The 20,945-nt window shown below is 44.2% G+C and overlaps 1 protein-coding gene across 1 annotated transcript in view; it reads left to right on the top strand.

Moving 5' to 3' along the window:
- Positions 1 to 20,945, top strand: part of LOC141047835 (uncharacterized) — a 133,568-nt gene that overhangs the window by 3,585 nt on the left and 109,038 nt on the right. The window contains exon 2 of the mRNA XM_073543157.1: positions 1,213 to 2,230. Within this exon, the coding sequence (XP_073399258.1) occupies positions 1,213 to 2,230 (1,018 nt within the window). The remainder of the gene's footprint in view (positions 1 to 1,212; positions 2,231 to 20,945) is intronic.

Raw genomic sequence — 20,945 nt, 5'->3', positions numbered from 1 at the left:
CGTTACTCCCTTTTTCAAGCTCCATTGCTTCCTGTCTCCGCTGTGCCCGGCGGGCAGCCTCCTCCTTGTACTCCTGAGAGACGCCGGGGCCCAGAACCGCCATCTCTTATTCATACCACACCAACCACTGGCTTTTCTGGATGGGGATCCCTGTCTCCAGTGCGCGTCCTTCAGACATCTGGGAGGAGGTGGCCGGGCTAGCGCCCACCAGTAGATCGATTAAGGCCTCTTTAGTCAGTCCCTGGTAGTTCAGGCCCAGGTCTCTGGGTCTCTCCTGTAAACTGCATACAGTCCAATTTCTGTACTCACTCTGTGGGTGGTTCTCCATTGGGTGACGCTCTGTTGATCCCACTGCTGCCACCAGTTGTCACGGGGTCCTTCTCTGGTATCACACAATCAACAGAGCAAGAGGAGAGTGAACAATTCCAAGACATTTATTTAGGCAAAAAATATGAAAGGTCCATATTCAGTCCACCCCACAAAGGATAGATAGTCCAGAATCTGAATGCAGTTCAGTAACAGTATAACATGTCCAGGGAGATGAGAGTCCAAAATCCAGCTGACAGTGATAACATGTTCCATATATTCTTCTTTCTCTCAGAAGTCCTGTCTTCACACCATGCTCTGCACACAGCAACTGACTTGCCCAGCCCCTATCCTCCCCAGCCCCCCTCATTATGTCCAGGGAGTCAAAACAGGTTGGGGGCCGGTTTTCCGGCCTCCCAGACTTGACAAAAGGTGCCTGGGGGATTATGACACTACAGGGGGTCATCAAGAGTCACAGGCTGCAGACATACAAGGCATCAAGATTAACACTATGCAAATCAGTGAAATAGCAATATACACAAAATGATATCCATATAGCATATCACACCATCACAATTCTTAATTTACACATAGTGGATGATGCGCTGTCAACAGTGATCATTTTTATTCTCATATAAAATATGTGACCAATGATAAATGTTTTATTATTTGATGTTTGCACTGGCCAATGATTGAGAATGAACATTAGTAAAATTGGCTCTTTGTGAAAGCATCACATTATCTAAATTACACCTTAGTCAGTTAATAGTAGAACTTGGCTACACATCTTGCAAATTGTATGTAATTTATTTTTAATATTTTTTATTATTAACATTTTTCTATTTAAATACATTTAAGTATTAAGGTTATTTTGCTCAAAAATCAAATCAGTTCTTTTCTTGGCAGATGGCTGTACCAGGAGCTCCAAAAGACATATCATATCTTCAGATTTTAAAGCAGATGATTGTAACATTACACTAGACCCATATGAAGAACATGCCAACATCTCAGACATGGATCGTTTTAAAGTACAATGTCCTAATTCATCACAGACTGTTAAACAAAATATAAGACACAATATAAGTGTGGAAAATAAAAAAGCTCCCACAAGGAAGAAGCCATTTTCATGTTCAGAATGTGGGAAATGTTTTACTACAAAATCTCTTCTTGTTAGACATGAGAGTATTCACACAGGAGAGAAGCCATTTTCATGTTCAGAATGTGAGAAATGTTTTACTGAGAAATCATCTCTTGTTGCACATGAGAGAATTCACACAGGAGAGAAGCCATTTTCATGTTCAGAATGTGAGAAATGTTTTACAGATAAATCACATCTTGTTGCACATGAGAGAATTCACACAGGAGAGAAGCCATTTTCATGTTCAGAATGTGGAAAATGTTTTACAAAGAAATCAACGCTTGTTGCACATGAGAGAATTCACACAGGAGAGAAGCCATTTTCATGCTCAGAATGTGGAAAATGTTTCACAGAGAAATCTAATCTTGTTAGACATGAGAGAAGTCACACAGGAGAGAAGATATTTTCATGTTCAGAATGTGGAAAATGTTTTACAGATAAATCACATCTTGTTAGACATGAGAGAATTCACACAGGAGAGAAGCCATTTTCATGTTCAGAATGTGAGAAATGTTTTAGTGAGAAATCAATTCTAGTTGCACATGAGAGAATTCACACAGGAGAGAAGCCATTTTCATGCTCAGAATGTGGAAAATGTTTTACAAATAAATCACATCTTGTTAGACATGAGAGAATTCACACAGGAGAGAAGCCATTTTCATGTTCAGAATGTGAGAAATGTTTTACTGAGAAATCAATTCTTGTTTCACATGAGAGAATTCACACAGGAGAGAAGCCATTTTCATGTCCTGAATGTAAGATATTTTTTTCATTTAAATCTCAACTGTTTAGACATCAGATATCTCACATTAGGAAGAATGCATTTTAACCTTTTAGTTACAAAGCCCAATTTTTCAAATCTGACATGTGTCACTTTATGAGGTAATAACAATGAAATGTCCCATATCCCAGATATTCTGAGAATATTTTTTCTGACATGTTATACTTTATTTTAGCAATAAAACTAAGAAATAAAAATGTGCAATATTTAAACTTTGAATGTTTAAGCCTATAATCCATATAGTTATGCTACATAAAAAGTTAACAAAACATTTACCTTGTGTCATCTATGTCAGCATAATTTTCAAACGTCCTTTTATTTTTGTAGAACTGTTAAAAGTTTAGCAGCAATTATTCATTATTTTAGGGCAATATACAAAACTTAGTTTTATGGAGACCTGTTCAGTTTTGAAGTGACTTTGAGGGGACTATATATTGTAGATTCCTTAAGGGATGCCGTTTTAAAAAATAGCAACCTTCAAAGTATGCAACACTGATGTCATTAAGTTTGTGAACTCTTCAGGAGCTTCAAGAGAAATGATGCAAAGCCAAATTAACGGAGAGAAAAATTGTGTTGATTTCATACCATTTGTCTGAGGAGAGGGGGGCACTGTGTGCAGTTGTGAGCAGACTGTGGGATGCAGTAACGGACAGGAGACAGAGCAAGAGTTAAGGTAAATTTCTTTACTTGAACAGGGGTATACTCCACTCATGGAGGGGTTAAGGCAAACAAGGGATAAAACAGTTGGTATGTGGTATAGGATAAAGAATATAATGGAGATAGCACAGTTCTGAAGGGTTAACTTATCAGTCCAACGGCTTCCTGGCTGAAGAGGCCATGGAGTGAGGAATGGCACCAACACGGTCAGCGCGTGGTATATCCGATGTTGTCCTGAAAGCGTCGTTGAGCCGAATTCTGACGGCAGTGGTTTGTCCTAGAGGTCTTGGTTCCTTGGTCCAGGGTTTGCTAGGTAAGATGAGGTACAGGCCACAACACTAATGGGGCCCAACGTGGCCCGACAAATGTACATTGGGGAGTCAGAGCACAGTTCATGGTGAGTAACCCGGTTCTTCTCAAGCGGTATGCGCACGTCTCTCATGGGCCCGGGGTGCCTGGCACCTATTGTTGCAGGTACCAGTGGGCACACAGCACAATACTGGTCACAGTCTTTGTGAAGTGTCGCAGGGGAGCTCGAGCGCGGACCTGCGCTATGCTGGTGCTCAATAGACAGAGCACTCACCTTCCCCTGCTGTGCAATGCTTGTTCCTGCCAAGTCTGTCTGCTTCAGCACGCTATGTCTTATTTAGCTTAGCCATGCCTTCTGCTGTACAGTGCAAAGGTTGGTCCGGGTTTCTAAGCGTTCCCACGAACAACAGTGGAGACAGCCCCGACAGTTCCGGACCTGGCACAAGACAGGTACCCCCGGTTCGGTCCTTCTTCTTACCCTCCCCCTCTACTTTTGATCGACATTCCACCAGTGAGATTTCTTGTAGTAAGGGTTGACATTTTCCAATTTCTTTAACGATTCATTGCCAAATAAATTGGTCTTGATTGTATCTGTTGGGGGGTACTCTGGCTGTTGTTCATTCGGTGCGCCATAAATCAGGAGGAGTAGTCGAGTCAGGTTGAGTAGTCGGGTCAGGTTGAACAGGCGAGGGCAGGGCCACACCCAAATCCAACAGAGCAACTACTTCAGGAACTTTAGGCACTTGCTCCTCTTCTGGACTACCTGTGGTAGATCAGGGAAATCTTCCTCACAATCAGCAGCTGCCGGTTGGGATATCTCGGGAGCACTTTGCATCTCCTCCACTTGATCAGGATCTCTTGACAAGCAAGGATGAAGCATATTCCGATAGACTACCTGGGTAGGGGCGCTTTCCTCCCCCTCAGGTTGAACTTCATAGATGGGACCTTCAGAGCCAATTCTCCAGCTTGTCTCGAGGGCACTTGTCTCGGACCAACACACGGTCCCCGGCTTGAAGAGGTGTCCCTTACAGAGGAGCTGTCTCTGAATGCTCAAGTTCCCGAAACTTAGTCTGCACAAGATGGTATAGTGTTTGCAGCTGGTGTCGGTGTTCTCGAACCCAGGTGGACACCCCCATCCGTGGGTAGTCCTCCTCTGGATCCAATTCCAACTCAGTGATTTCTCTTGCCGGACGGCCGAATAGCAGAGTATATGGTGTGTACCCAGTGGTGTGATATACTTGTTTGTTGTACACCCAAACTAGTTCAGCTACAAATTCAGGCCAACATACTTTTCTGTCTTCCTCTAGTGTCCTCAACATCTGAATCAGAGTTCAACTGAACCGTTCACAGGCTCCATTTCTCTGAGGGTGATAGGGCATTGTCTGAGACTTTTCTAACTGGTATATACGATGTAGTTGTTCCATTTCTCACCCCTGGAAACATGCTCCTTGATCAGAGTGGATTCTCTTTGGGCAGCTGTACACTTAAATGAAATTCTTGCAGATGGCAAATGAGAGGACACGTGGAAACTAGACTTGTGGGACTTCTGGTTCTCCTTCTTGACTGCTCAGGCTCCGGGAGGCGCCCCCCAGCCACGTAGCCTCCTAGTTTAACGGATAGCGTTGGAGGGGCCAACTCTGCCATACACAACCCTGAGCCAAATGTACAGTCTCACCGCAGTTGTAGCATGTAGGCAGTTCTTCTTTGCCTGGTGTTCTCATTTCCCAAGGAGGCTCAGGAACAATCCTACTCCCGGACAAGTTTGATGATGCTGAGGGTTTCTTCTTTGACTCTGACAACTATTCTCATATGTCCTAGATCTTTTTCCGCAACTCTTCCACCCATCCTAGTTCGGTGGCCATGGTCACAAATACCTCCAAGCTCCGGACCTTCCCCATCGGGACTGTCACCCCTGCTCCTGTTTGCGCGTGCGCTTCACTTTCGGCTTCTAAAAAGGTCATGCGTGGATTTACCAGCAAGCACTCTTGCAGGGCATGTTTCAGTAGCGTATCTCTCAAGCCTGTCACCAGCTGATCCCGCAGTACTATGTCAGTAGATCCTACGCCTACACCGTATTTCTTAATAATTGCAGTATGAATCTCCTGTAGCACATTCATATACTGGGTCACAGTCTCCACCTCCCTATGAACACACCTAAATAAACGCATGTGCAATTCCTCTATGTCCGTGGGGTCTCCGTGCGTCTCTTCAGTTATTTGAAGCACCTTGTCAAAAGTGTCCTGTTCTCAAGGGGGTCTGAGCATGACAGAATTCCTTGCCTCTCCGTTCAGAGCCAACATGGCAACCTCTGCCTCTAACGTGGGGGTCATGGGGTGCATCCTCATCATTCCCCTGACCCTCTCAGTCCAGTCCCTTAACAGAGTGTTGCTTCCAGAGAATTTTGAGAGGTTACTTAACATTGCCCCCAGGGATATGCTGGACCTTGGGGCCCCTCCACTGCTTGCTCTGCCACCTCCGTGCTGTTGGACTGGATCCTGGCGACTACGCCAGGTGTGAGCAGATTTTGGGATGCAGTAATGGACAGGAGACAGAGCAAGAGTTAACATAAAGTACTTTACTTAAACAGGAGTATACTCCAAGCAGGGAGGGGTTAAGGCAAACAGGGGATAAAGCAGTTGGTATGCGGGATAGGATAAAGAAAATAATGGAGATAGCACAGTTCTCAAAGGTTAACTTATCAGTCCGATGGCTTCCTGACTGAAGAGTCCACGGAGTGAGAAATGACACGAACACTGTCAGCGCGTGGTATATCCGGTGTTGTCCTGAAGGTGTTGTTGAGCCAAATTCTGATGGCAGCAGTTTGTCCTCGAGGTCTTTAAGGGGTTCCTTGGTCCAGGGTTTGCTGGGTAAGATGAGGTACAGCCCATAACACTAACTGGGCCCAATGAGGCCCGAAAAATGTACACCGGGAAGTCAGAGCACAGCTCACGGTGAGTCACCCAGTCCTTCTCAAGCAGTATGCGTGCGTCACTCACGGAGTGCCTGACACCTCGCGTTGCAGGTACCAGCAGGCAAACAGCACAATACTGGTCACAGTCTTTGTGAAGTGTTGCAGGGGAGCTCGAGCGTGGACCTGCGCTATGCTGGTGCTCAACAGGCAGAGCATTCACCTTCCCCTGCTGCATGCTGCCTGTTCCCGCCAAGTCTGTCTGCTTCCGAGCGTGCTGTGTCTTATTTAGCTTAGACACCCCCCTGCTGTACAGTGCAAAAGTCGGTCCGGGTTTCTAAGCTTTCCCCCGGACAACAGAGGAGACATCCCCGACAGTTCCAGACCCAGTGCAAAACAGGTAACCCTGGTCCGGTCCTTCTTCTTACATGGTCATTATAATCTGAGGAGACTACGGGGTCCATCCTACTGCGTAGGGTGGCTGTGGGGAATATTATAATGTGTGGAGGGGAAATAATTTTGTTTTGGGAGGGGCTATCACATTGCATGGGGTGGGGCTGTAGGGGCTACAATCATATTGTGTAGAGGAAATGTGAGGTCCAATCAACTGTGTGGGAGCCACTACCACTATCATACTGTGTGAGAGGGCTGTGGTTGCCACCATCATGCTATGTTGTGGGCTGTGAGATCATCATACCTGTGTGTGTGGGCGGCTGTGGGGCTATTGCCTTCTTTTTCCAAGACATGGAGCCATGTTAGGGCTTATTTTTTAGGCCCTGAGCGGACTTTTTTATTGATACCATAGTGCTTCGATTGCTTATTGAATTTTTTTGTTTCGGCGTGGAAAAATCAAAGTTCTGGCACTTAATTTTTTCTGTTTTTATGGCATTTAGGCTAGTTTCACACTAGCGCTTTTGAGCGCAGCAACGGCCTGCGCACGGCCGCCGCTAAACCCCACCCCCTGCCGCACCTCCGCCGGTAGCTCCGCCTACCGGCGCATGACGCTGCATGCGTCCTGCGTCCCCTATCTTTATCACTGGGGGCGCAGGCCGTGCACAGTATGCGTTTGGCGGCGCATGTGTCCTTTTGACGGTGCGCCGACATGCGCCAAACGCAACCTGCTGCAGTTTGGTTGCGCTTGGCGCACCGTCAAGAAGGCGCATGCGCCGCCAAACGCATACTGCGCACGGCCTGCGCCCCCAGTGATAAAGATAGGGGACGCATGCGCCGGTAGGCGGAGCTACCGGCGGAGGCGCGGTAGGGGGCGGGGCTTAGCGGCAGCCATGCGCAGGCCGTCGCTGCGCTCAAAAGCGCTAGTGTGAAACTAGCCTTACAGATTACTCAATTTTATAGTATGATTGATAGGACTTCAATTTTATAGTATGATTGATAGGACTTTTACTGATGTGGAATTACCACATGTATGTATTTTTCTTTTTTTAATGGTGGAAAAGAAAGATGATTAAAACTTTTATCTATTTTTAAAAACATTTTTCAAATTTTTATTCTATTTTGTAGTCCCCTCAGGGGGAATGAATCCACCATCAGACTATTACTTGTTCTACACTACTATTGTGTATAGCAAACATCAGAGTCTCCTACAGGTTAGACTTGTAATGGAGTGTCAACAGACCTCTGGCTATCATGGTAAACCATTGGTGCACCCTGACTGCATAGCGGGATTGGAGAGATGGCTGGTTAGAACAGCGCAGCCCTGGGCTATGAGCTGTAAATTTCACTGTCAGAGAATGACAGTGGCATTCAATAGGTTAATAACCGCGTACAGATCTCATCACTACCCGTGGCTGATAGCGACAGATGGTGGCTGAATAACACAGATGGTGGCTGAATAACACAGCCATCACATGATGGCAAAGATGCAGGCTCAGCTACTGAGCCTGCATTAAGCCAGGAAGCTGATATGTTGGGAAGGGGTTAAAATATATCATATCAGTTCAGCAGATGGTATCACACATGCTCGGATTAGATATTGTGGCTTAGAAGATGATATCACACATGATAATATTAGGTAACAGCTCAGCATATCACACAAAGCTCATATTTGATACAATGACTCAACAATTGTTTTCACATGTACTCGGATCAGATACAGTGGCTCAGAAGACAATATCACTCACAATGGGATTAGATACAGCAGCTCAGCAGTCAGAATCACACTTGATTAGATACACAACTCTTCATACAGTATCATGGGTGCTTGCATTGTATACAGCACCTCTGCAGATTGTATCACACATGCTCGGATTAGTAAGAGGAGTTAAAAAGACTATGTCACATGTGATCAGATACAGTGACTGACCAGACATTATCATACATGATAAGATTAGATACATAGCTCAACAGACAGTATCACAATTTGATTAGCTAAAGTAGGTCAGAAGACAGTATCACACATCAGGGGATTAGATACACCTTTCAGCCGACAGTTTCACGATACTATTAGATACAGTTGATCAGCAGACAAAATCACAAATGAAATCATAGGATGCAAAGCTGAGGTGACAGTATCACACATGATTTAATTAGATTCACGGTTAAGCAGACAGTATCACGCATGATATGATGAGATACAATGGCTCATCTTGAGCCTGGAAAAGATATACCCTCAAATTGGGCAGCACAGTGGCTCAGTGGTTAGCACTAGAAGTTTTTCAGCGCTGGTGTACTGGGTTCAAATGTATATAAAACTGTTAGGCGTTGGGTTCCTGCAACTGCACAGCGGGAATCCAGAGCCTTGCTGTTGTGAGTTCATTTTCCCCTTCACCGTTGATGCCTGATGAACTCCCTCTGCTGGTGAGGAGAGGTAGTGAAATTGATTGGGTTGGGAAGAACCTGTCATCTGAACAGGTGGAGCCTGATTGGACACCCGGAATCACTGAGTGGATATAAGGCAGCCGACGCCCTACAGGGGTGCTGGTGACCCTTTCTGCTCTGAGCTCTTGCAAACCAGTTCAGTACCTGTCTTCTGAAAGCTAAGTTTTTGCTCTCTTATTTTTCCATGAGATTGTGTCTGTTTACTTAGTGTTGTGCCTGCCCTTGTTGGTACAGGCTGAGCTCCATTTTTGTCTCTGGTCAAGTTGATCTTTTGCTCAGTCTTCAGAATATACCTGAGTGCTGATATAGTGATTTTGAAGTCTAGTGACTTCAGTGCCTTTTTTCTATCAGACGTGTTGGACATTATTTTGGCAGAATTTTTGCAGACTGCAGTCAGCTTCTTTTCTGTCCTTTCCTATTTAGTTAGTTGGGCCCCACCGCTTGCTCAACCTGTCTTTCTGTCTGTGTTTGTGTTTTCATCTGCTTTTCACCGACAATACATGTTGGGGGCTGTCTATTGCTTTGGGGTCTGCTCTGGGGCAGTTTAGATTTCCCCTTTCTTTCTTTAGGCTTATTTAGTTCTCCAACTGTGAACGAGGGGTCTAGGGCACCATAGGAACCCCCATGGCTACTGTTAGTTGTGTGAATAGGATCAGGGGTCTGCAATCCGATAGCTACCAACCTCTCCGGTCTTCTGGACTTAGCTTGTATTTTTGTTTTTTCCTCCTTCGGTAACTCATTCATAACACCTTGCATTCAGCGGTCTCCCATTCTCCATCGACCGCTGAGGAGCCTGCTCAGCAGTCCTTTCATTCCTGACCCTCTGCTCAGACCAGCTCTGTGGGTCTGGCTGGTGCTGCCACCTCTGGGCCAGCAATAGCAATGCAGGCTGATCAGCAGCAAGCCACTCCAGAGGCTAAGTCCTTCCCTCGCTCCACTGAGCATGCTCACGAGACGATCTCCCATTGGAGGTTGGGAGTCACATGCACAGGTCCTTCTCCAGACCTGATTGGTTCATCTCAGGGATCTGGAAGCTTCCAGAAGGTCCCGGCTATAAAAGGTTCGCATGGCCGCTCGGCCATGCGCTAGTATAGACTCTAGTTGCTACCTGTGTGAATGATGATGGATGCATGGACTTGCAAATGACTCATTAAGATTCCCCTCCCTCTGATATTACGTGTGTGGATAAGGAACTAGTGATAGAGTCAGCGCCAGTCAATGGCAAGCTACAGGCCACAGTGCTTATCATCCACGGTACTAGTGTCCGACAGTATGCCTGCTACCGGGCATTGTCGTACAGCGGTAGTGTCTGTCGCCGTGCTGCAGTCAGCAGTACTTATTTGCGTCCGCGGTTGCGACGCCGCATGCACGGTAGGTCTAGAAGGATGCTGACCCTGAGTCTTGGGCCCGAGACCTGTGACCATATACCATGCGTGCATTCCGCTGACACCTGTGAGTTCAACAGGCTCGGCATTTGTGTTTAACGCTTTGGCGCTTCTGTGAAGTAACAGAGTCTGCCCAGTGCACACCGGGTGACGTTCAACCTGCGTGTGTTATACCACCATATTAAGTGTCTGCCATTACGTAGCAGCAGCGTAACACCTCTGCACGGTAGACCCCGGGCAGCAAACGCACTTACTATTATTTATTATTTAGTGCGTTCTGCCATCCCTAACATAAAACACTGAGGGATATGATAGTGCTATATAAGCAAACCATAATAAAAAAATAATTGGTTCATCTACCTTGGCCTTATCTGTACATATAACCTCCATAGACATCACATAACGCTCCTTCTCTGTTCTTGGTTCCAGAAAAGAGCGTACATAGAAATCTTGGAGCCATATAGCAGAACTTCTAATTGCCACCCCCCCCCCCCCCCCGAAAAAAAAAATATATCTACCTGGGTCACATGAGAGCATAACTCACAACTTTGCTACCTTTGCAAAGTCATTTTACTTCTGCAGAACTCCTAGATCCCTCTTTCATTGCCCCGTAAAATATGATGCCAACAAAAGTGCCCCACAAACACAGTATTATAACCCCCAGTGAATTCCTTCACAGTACCTTCCACATGCACAGTATAATGACTGCTGTACCCCACCTCAACTCCTAAGGCAAAGTATGGTGACCCCAACACAGTATGATCCATCAACTGTGACCCCCCCACAGCCCTCCATGCAGTATAATTGTCCCATACCTCTCCACACTGTGTAATGGCCCATACTAGTCCTCCATATAGTATGATAGACCCCACACAAACCTTCAAACTGTATAATTGCTTGCGTACCGTATAATGCCCCCCACATAGCCCTCAAAATATTATAATGGCCCCCACACATCTTTCCATAGAGTATAATGGGCCCTATATAGTCCTCCATATAGTATAATGTGCCCTCATAATCCTCCATATAGTATAATGCACTCTCTATAATCCTTCATGTAATATAATGCACTTCCCATATTCTTCCATAAAGTATAATGCACTCACCATAGTCCTCCATATAATATAATGCACTCACCATGGTTTCCCACATAATATAATACTATCTCCATGGTCCTCCATGTAATATAATGCAATGCAAAACCCATGTTCCTCCCTATAATATAATCAACTCCCTCTTAGGCGTCGGGTTCCTGCAGCAGCACAGCAGGAATCCAGAGCCTTGCATTCAGCTGTCTCCCATTCTCCATCGACCGCAGAGGAGCTTGCTCAGCAGCCCTGTTATTCCCGATGCTCTGATTAGACCAGCTCTGTGGATCTGGCTGCTGCTGCCAACTCTAGGCCAGTAATAGCAACGCAGGCTGATCAGCAGCAAACCACTCCAGAGGCTAAGTCCTTCCGTCGCTCCACTGAGCATGCTCGGCCATGCGCTAGTATAGACTCTAGTTGCTAGAGTTCCCCTGGTCCATGATATAAATTAAGCATATACTGACACCTATTGGTGCCATTGGGTATTATTCCCATTATTTATGTGGTATATCTATGCAGTGACACGTGTGGTGTTCACTATTTCTGCACTAATATTGCACTTTAATATCTATTCATTTTGCACTTCATGTATGTTTTCTTATTTGTATAATTAAGATGTACACTTATAGTGAGTTGATATACATTTTTCACTAATTTATATGCACCTTACAAATGAATATACTGTATATTTTTTATTATTTTTGCACACTGCATATTTTTGAGAACCATATACCTGTCAGCACCATTTACTGCAATAGTATGTCCTTATGAAATGGATAGTACTGCCCCCTTATGTATATTTTTATATTATAAAGTTTTTTATTAACACTGATGCTTTGCTACTTTTAATTGCCTCAAATTAGAAACACATTCCCCTACCAATAGGAAATAGCACAACTCACAGAACTAGGAGCACACAAGAATCCCACAATTCAATTAAGAAGTGGAAAACAGAGAGTTTTTGAAGCTAAATTCATATAAATTTTATTAAATCAAAAATTAAAATACAAAGTGTATACACATAAATGGCCCGGGGTATACAAAAACAACATTAGTCAGAATTTTTATGTGGCTTAATCAACATAGGTCAGCAGTCTTTATTAAGAAACTGACATAAAAAGTCAATACTTCCTGCTGCCATAGACAAGTATGAGCACACATGCAAATAATAACTGCCCATCTGACTACGTAAAGTGCTTCACATGAATGCCTATAAACGGGCAAAAATTGACTGTGACATTGTAATCAAACTGCACCTACAAGTTGTAATTGGAACCGCTACTCAGGCCAGCCGCCCCTACGCGCGTTACGCCGTGGCTTGGCCGTTTATAGGCATTCATGTGAAGCACTTTATGTAGTCAGATGGGCAGTTACTATTTGCATGTGTGCTCATACTTGTCTATGGCAGCAGGAAGCATTGACTTTTTATGTCAGTTTCTTAATAAAGACTGCTGACCTACAGTCATATGTTAAAGTTTGGGCACCCCTATTAATGTTAACCTTTTTTCTTTATAACAATTGTGGTTTTTGCAACAGCTATTTCAGTTTCATATATCTAATAACTGATGGACTCAGTTGTATTTCTTGATTTAAATGAGGTTTATTGTACTAACAGAAAATGTGCAATCTACATTTAAACAAAATATGAACGGTGCAAAAGTATGGGCACCCTTATCATTTTCTTGATTTGAACACTCCTAACTACTTTTTACTGACTTCCTGAAGCACTAAATTGGTTTTGTAACCTCACTGAGCTTTGAACTTCATAGCCAGGTGTATCAAATCATGAGAAAAGGTATTTAAGGTGGCCACTTGCAAGTAGTTCTCCTATTCGATTCTCCTATGAAGAGTGGCATCATGGGCTCCTCAAAACAACTCTCAAATCATCTGAAAACAAAGATTATTCAACATAGCTTTTCAGGGGAAGGATACAAAAAGTTGTCTCAGAGATTTAACCTGTCAGTTTCCACTGTGAGGAACATAGTAAGGAAATGGAAGAACACAGGTACAGTTCTTGTTAAGCCCAGAAGTGGCAGGCCTAGAAAAATATCAGAAAGGCAGAGAAGAAGAATGGTGAGAACAGTCAAGGACAATCCACAGACCACCTCCAAAGACCGGCAGCCTCATCTTGCTGCAGATGGTGTCACTGTGCATCGGTCAACAATACAGCGCACTTTGCACAAGGAGAAGCTGTATGGGAGAGTGATGCGAAAGAAGCCGTTTCTGCAAGCACGCCACAAGCAGAGTCGCCTGAGGTATACAAAAGCACATTTGGACAAGCCAGTTACATTTTGGAAGAAGGTCCTGTGGACTGATGAAACAAAGATTGAGTTGTTTGGTCATAGAAAAAGGCGTTATGCATGGAGGCTAAAAAACACAGCATTCCAAGACAAACACTTGCTACCCACAGTAAAATTTGGGGGAGGTTCCATCATGCTTTGGGGCTGTGTGGCCAATGCCGGCACCAGGAATCTTGTTAAAGTTGAGGGTCGCATGGATTCAACTCAGTATCAGCAGATTCTTGACAATAATGTGCAAGAATCAGTGACGAAGTTGAAGTTACGCAGGGGATGGATATTTCAGCAAGACAATGATCCAAAACACTGCTCCAAATCTACTCAGGCATTCATGCAGAGGAACAATTACAATGTTCTGGAATGGCCATCCCAGTCCCCAGACCTGAATATCATTGAACATCTGTGGGATGATTTGAAGCGGGCTGTTCATGCTCGGCGACCATCAAACTTAACTGAACTGGAATTGTTTTGTAAACAGGAATGGTCACAAATACCTTCATCCAGGATCCAGGAACTCATTAATAGCTACAGGAAGCAACTAGAGGCTGTTATTTTTGCAAAAGGAGGAGCTACAAAATATTAATGTCACTTATGTTGAGGTGCCCATACTTTTGCACCGGTCACATTTTGTGTAAATGCAGATTGCACATTTTCTGTTAGTACAATAAACCTTATTTGAATCCAGAAATATAACTGAATCCATCAGTTATTAGATATATGAAACTGAAATAGCTGTTGTAAAAACCAAAATTGTTATAAAGAAAAAAGGTTAACATTAATAGGGGTGCCCAAACTTTAACATATGACTGTATGTTGATTAAGCCACATAAAAATTCTGACTAATGTTGTTTTTGTATACCCCGGGCCATTTATGTGTATACACTTTGTATTTTAATTTTTGATTTAATAAAATTTATATGAATTTAGCTTCAAAAACTCTCTGTTTTCCACTTCTTAATTGAATTGTGGGATTCTTGTGTGCTTTTAATTGCCTCAAGTATTTTTATTTGTAATAAATAATAAAATATATACTTTTACATTTAGGACTTATGGTCAAGGTGTTATTTCGTGTTGTGCTTTGTTCACTGATTTGACTGTCCTAATAATTATAATCATATAGTCTGTGGGGTTATCAGCAGTGGCTACCACTTGGTCTGGATATATCACTGCGTGATTGCTGTTTTTTTCCCCGCTTTCCTTTTCATGTGTGGTGTTCTCTATAGAATATAGTGAACTCCCCATGGTCCTCCATAGAATACAATGCACTCCCCGTGGTCCTCCATAGAATATGATGCACTCCCCGTGGTCCTGCATAGAATATAATGCGCTCCCCGTGGTCCTCCATAGAATATAATGCACTCCCCGTGGTCCTCTATGGAATTTAATGCACTCACCGTGGTCCTCCATGGAATATAATGCACTCCCCGTGGTCCTACATAGAATATAATGCACTTCCCGTGGTCCTCCATAGAATATAATGCACTCCCTGTGGTCCTCCATAGAATATAATGGACTCCCTGTGGTCCTACATAGAATATAATGGACTCCCTGTGGTCCTACATAGAATATAATGCACTCCCCGTGGTCCTACATAGAATATAATGCACTCCAGTGGTCCTACAAAGAATACAATGCACTCCCCGTGGTCCTCCATAGAATATAATGAACTCCCCATGGTCCTCCATAGAATATAATGCACTCCAGTGGTCCTACATAGAATATAATGCACTCCAGTGGTCCTATATAGAATATAATGAACTCCAGTGGTCCTACATAGAATATTGTGCACTCCCCATGGTCCTCCATAGAATATAATGCACTCCCTGTGGTCCTCCATAGAATATAATGCACTCCCAGTGGCCCTACATAGCATATAATGCACTCCAGTGGTCCTACATAGAATATAATGCACTCCTGTGGTCCTCCATAGAATATATTGTACTCCCTGTGGTCCTATATAGAATGCAATTCACTCCCTGTGGTCCTCCATAGAATATAATGCACTCCCCGTGGTACTATATGAAATATAATGCACTCCCCATGGTCCTTTATAGAATAAATGAACTCCCCGTGGTCCTACATAGAATATAATGCACTCCCTGTGGTCCTCCATAGAATATAATGCACTCCCCGTGCTCCTATATAGAATATAATGAACTACCTCTGGTCCTCCATAGAATATAATGCACTCCCCGTGGCCCTACATAGAATATAATGCACTCCAGTGGTCCTACATAGAAAATAATGCACTCCAGTGGTCCTCCATAGAATATAGTGCACTCCCTGAGGTCCTATATAGAATACAATGCACTCCCTGTGGTCCTCCATAGAATATAATCCACTCCCCGTGGTCCTTTATAGAATACAATGCACTCCCCGTGGTCCTATATAGAATATAATGCACTCCCCATGGTCCTCCATAGAATATGATGCACTCCCCGTGGTCCTCCATAGAATATAATGCACTCCCCATGGTCCTACATAGAATATAATGCACTCCTTGTGGTGCTACCTAGAATATAATGCACTCCCCGTGGTGCTACATAGAATATAATGCACTCCCCGTGGTCCTACATAGAATATAATGCACTCCCCGTGGTCCTACATAGAATACAATGCACTCCAGTGGTCCTACATAGAATACAATGCACTCCCCGTGGTCCTCCATAGAATATAATGCACTCCCTGTGGTCCTATATAGAATACAATGCACTCACTGTGGTCCTCCATAGAATATAATCCACTCCCCGTGGTCCTTTATAGAATACAATGCACTCCCCGTGGTCCTATATAGAATATAATGCACTCCCCATGGTCCTCCATAGAATATAATGCACTCCATGTGGTCCTCCATAGAATATGATGCACTCCCCGTGGTCCTCCATAGAATATAATGCACTCCCCATGGTCCTACATAGAATATAATGCACTCCCCGTGGTCCTACATAGAATACAATGCACTACCCGTGGTCCTACATAGAATATAATGCACTCCATTGGTCCTACATAGAATACAATGCACTCCCCGTGGTCCTACATAGAATACAATGCACTCCCCGTGGTCCTACATAGAATACAATGCACTCCCCGTGGTCCTACATAGAATATAATGCACTCCCCATGGTCCTACATAGAATATAATGCACTCCCCGTGAACCTACATAGAATATAATGCACTCCCCGTGGTCCTACATAGAATATAATGCACTCCCCGTGGTCCTACATAGAATATAATGCACTCCCCGTGGTCCTACATAGAATATAATGCACTCCCTGTGGTCCTACATAGAATACAATGCACTACCCGTGGTCCTACATAGAATATAATGCACTCCCCGTGGTCCTACATAGAATACAATGCACTCCCCGTGGTCCTACATAGAATACAATGCACTCCCCGTGGTCCTACATAGAATACAATGAACTCCCCGTGGTCCTACATAGAATACAATGCACTCCCCGTGGTCCTACATAGAATACAATGAACTCCCCGTGGTCCTACATAGAATACAATGCACTCCCCGTGGTCCTACATAGAATATAATGCACTCCCCGTGGTCCTATATAGAATATAATGCACTCCCCGTGGTCCTCCATAGAATATAATGAACTCCCCGTGGTCCTCCATAGAATACAATGCTCTCCCCGTGGTCCTCCATAGAATACAATGCACTCCCCGTGGTCCTCCATAGAATATAATGCACTCCCCGTGGTCCTCCTTAAAATACAAAGCACTCCCCATGGTCCTCCATAGAATATAGTGCACTCCCTGTGGTCCTATATAGAATATAATGCACTCCAGTGGTCCTACATAGAATATAATGCACTCCTCATGGTCCTACATAGAATACAATGCACTCCCCATGGTCCTACATAGAATACAATGCACTACCCGTGGTCCTACATAGAATATAATGCACTCCAGTGGTCCTACATAGAAAATAATGCACTCCAGTGGTCCTCCATAGAATATAATGCACTCCCTGTGGTCCTATATAGAATACAATGCACTCCCTGTGGTCCTCCATAGAATATAATCCACTCCCCGTGGTCCTTTATAGAATACAATGCACTCCCCGTGGTCCTATATATAATATAATGCACTCCCCATGGTCCTCCATAGAATATAATGCACTCCATGTGGTCCTCCATAGAATATGATGCACTCCCCATGGTCCTACATAGAATATAATGCACTCCCCGTGGTGCTACATAGAATATAATGCACTCCCCGTGGTCCTACATAGAATATAATGCACTCCCCGTGGTCCTACATAGAATACAATGCACTACCCGTGGTCCTACATAGAATATAATGCACTCCAGTGGTCCTACATAGAATACAATGCACTCCCCGTGGTCCTCCATAGAATATAATGCACTCCCTGTGGTCCTCCATAGAATATAATGCACTCCCCGTGGTCCTACATAGAATACAATGCACTACCCGTGGTCCTACATAGAATATAATGTACTCCCCGTGGTCCTACATAGAATACAATGCACTACCCGTGGTCCTACATAGAATATAATGCACTCCCCGTGGTCCTACATAGAATACAATGCACTACCCGTGGTCCTACATAGAATATAATGCACTCCAGTGGTCCTACATAGAATACAATGCACTCCCCGTGGTCCTCCATAGAATATAATGCACTCCCTGTGGTCCTCCATAGAATATAATGCACTCCCCGTGGTCCTACATAGAATACAATGCACTACCCGTGGTCCTACATAGAATATAATGCACTCCAGTGGTCCTACATAGAAAATAATGCACTCCAGTGGTCCTCCATAGAATATAATCCACTCCCCGTGGTCCTATATAGAATATAATGCACTCCCCATGGTCCTCCATAGAATATAATGCACTCCATGTGGTCCTCCATAGAATATGATGCACTCCCCGTGGTCCTCCATAGAATATAATGCACTCCCCATGGTCCTACATAGAATATAATGCACTCCCCGTGGTGCTGCATAGAATATAATGCACTCCCCGTGGTCCTACATAGAATACAATGCACTACCCGTGGTCCTACATAGAATATAATGCACTCCAGTGGTCCTACATAGAATACAATGCACTCCCCGTGGTCCTACATAGAATACAATGCACTCCCCGTGGTCCTACATAGAATACAATGCACTACCCGTGGTCCTACATAGAATATAATGCACTCCAGTGGTCCTACATAGAATATAATGCACTCCCCATGGTCCTACATAGAATATAATGCACTCCTTGTGGTGCTACATAGAATATATTGCACTCCCCGTGGTCCAACATAGAATATAATGCACTCCCCGTGGTCCTACATAGAATACAATGCACTACCCGTGGTCCTACATAGAATATAATGCACTCCAGTGGTCCTACATAGAATACAATGCACTCCCCGTGGTCCTCCATAGAATATAATGCACTCCCTGTGGTCCTCCATAGAATATAATGCACTCCCCGTGGTCCTACATAGAATACAATGCACTACCCGTGGTCCTACATAGAATATAATGCACTCCAGTGGTCCTACATAGAAAATAATGCACTCCAGTGGTCCTCCATAGAATATAATCCACTCCCCGTGGTCCTATATAGAATATAATGCACTCCCCATGGTCCTCCATAGAATATAATGCACTCCATGTGGTCCTCCATAGAATATGATGCACTCCCCGTGGTCCTCCATAGAATATAATGCACTCCCCATGGTCCTACATAGAATATAATGCACTCCCCGTGGTGCTGCATAGAATATAATGCACTCCCCGTGGTCCTACATAGAATACAATGCACTACCCGTGGTCCTACATAGAATATAATGCACTCCAGTGGTCCTACATAGAATACAATGCACTCCCCGTGGTCCTACATAGAATACAATGCACTCCCCGTGGTCCTACATAGAATACAATGCACTACCCGTGGTCCTACATAGAATATAATGCACTCCAGTGGTCCTACATAGAATATAATGCACTCCCCATGGTCCTACATAGAATATAATGCACTCCTTGTGGTGCTACATAGAATATATTGCACTCCCCGTGGTCCAACATAGAATATAATGCACTCCCCGTGGTCCTACATAGAATACAATGCACTACCCGTGGTCCTACATAGAATATAATGCACTCCAGTGGTCCTACATAGAATACAATGCACTCCCCGTGGTCCTACATAGAATATAATGCACTCCCCGTGGTCCTACATAGAATACAATGCACTCCCCGTGGTCCTACATAGAATATAATGCACTCCCCATGGTCCTACATAGAATATAATGCACTCCCCGTGAACCTACATAGAATATAATGCACTCCCCGTGGTCCTACATAGAATATAATGCACTCCCCGTGGTCCTACATAGAATATAATGCACTCCCCGTGAACCTACATAGAATATAATGCACTCCCCGTGAACCTACATAGAATATAATGCACTCCCCGTGGTCCTACATAGAATATAATGCACTCCCCGTGGTCCTACATAGAATACAATGCATTACCCGTGGTCCTACATAGAATATAATGCACTCCCCGTGGTCCTACATAGAATACAATGCACTACCCGTGGTCCTACATAGAATACAATGCACTACCCGTGGTCCTACATAGAATATAATGCACTCCAGTGGTCCTACATAGAATACAATGAACTCCCCGTGGTCCTACATAGAATACAATGCACTCCCCGTGGTCCTACATAGAATATAATGAACTCCCCGTGGTCCTCCATAGAATACAGTGCTCTCCCCGTGGTCCTCCATAGAATGCAATGCACTCCCCGTGGTCCTCCATAGAATATAATGCACTCCCCGTGGTCCTCCATAGAATACAATGCACTCCCCATGGTCCTCCATAGAATATAGTGCACTCCCTGTGGTCCTATATAGAATATAATGCACTCCAGTGGTCCTACATAGAATATAATGCACTCCTCATGGTCCTACATAGAATACAATGCACTCCTCATGGTCCTCCATAGAATATAATGAACTCCCCGTGGTCCTATATAGAATATAATGCACTCCCCGTGGTCCTATATAGAATATAATGCACTCCCCGTGGTCCTATATAGAATATAATGAACTCCCCGTGGTCCTATATAGAATATAATGCACTCCAGTGGTCCTCCATAGAATACAATGCACTCCCCGTGGTCCTCCATAGAATATAATGCACTCCCCGTGGTCCTCCATAGAATACAAAGCACTCCCCGTGGTCCTCCATAGAA

Source organism: Dendrobates tinctorius, unplaced genomic scaffold (genome assembly GCF_039654945.1).
Source record: "Dendrobates tinctorius isolate UK_male_01 unplaced genomic scaffold, ASM3965494v1 ptg000129l, whole genome shotgun sequence".
In the NCBI taxonomy this organism is placed as follows: domain Eukaryota; kingdom Metazoa; phylum Chordata; class Amphibia; order Anura; family Dendrobatidae; genus Dendrobates; species Dendrobates tinctorius.
Note: the sequence above shows the minus strand (reverse complement) of the source record. Positions and strands in the feature narration are given on the sequence as shown.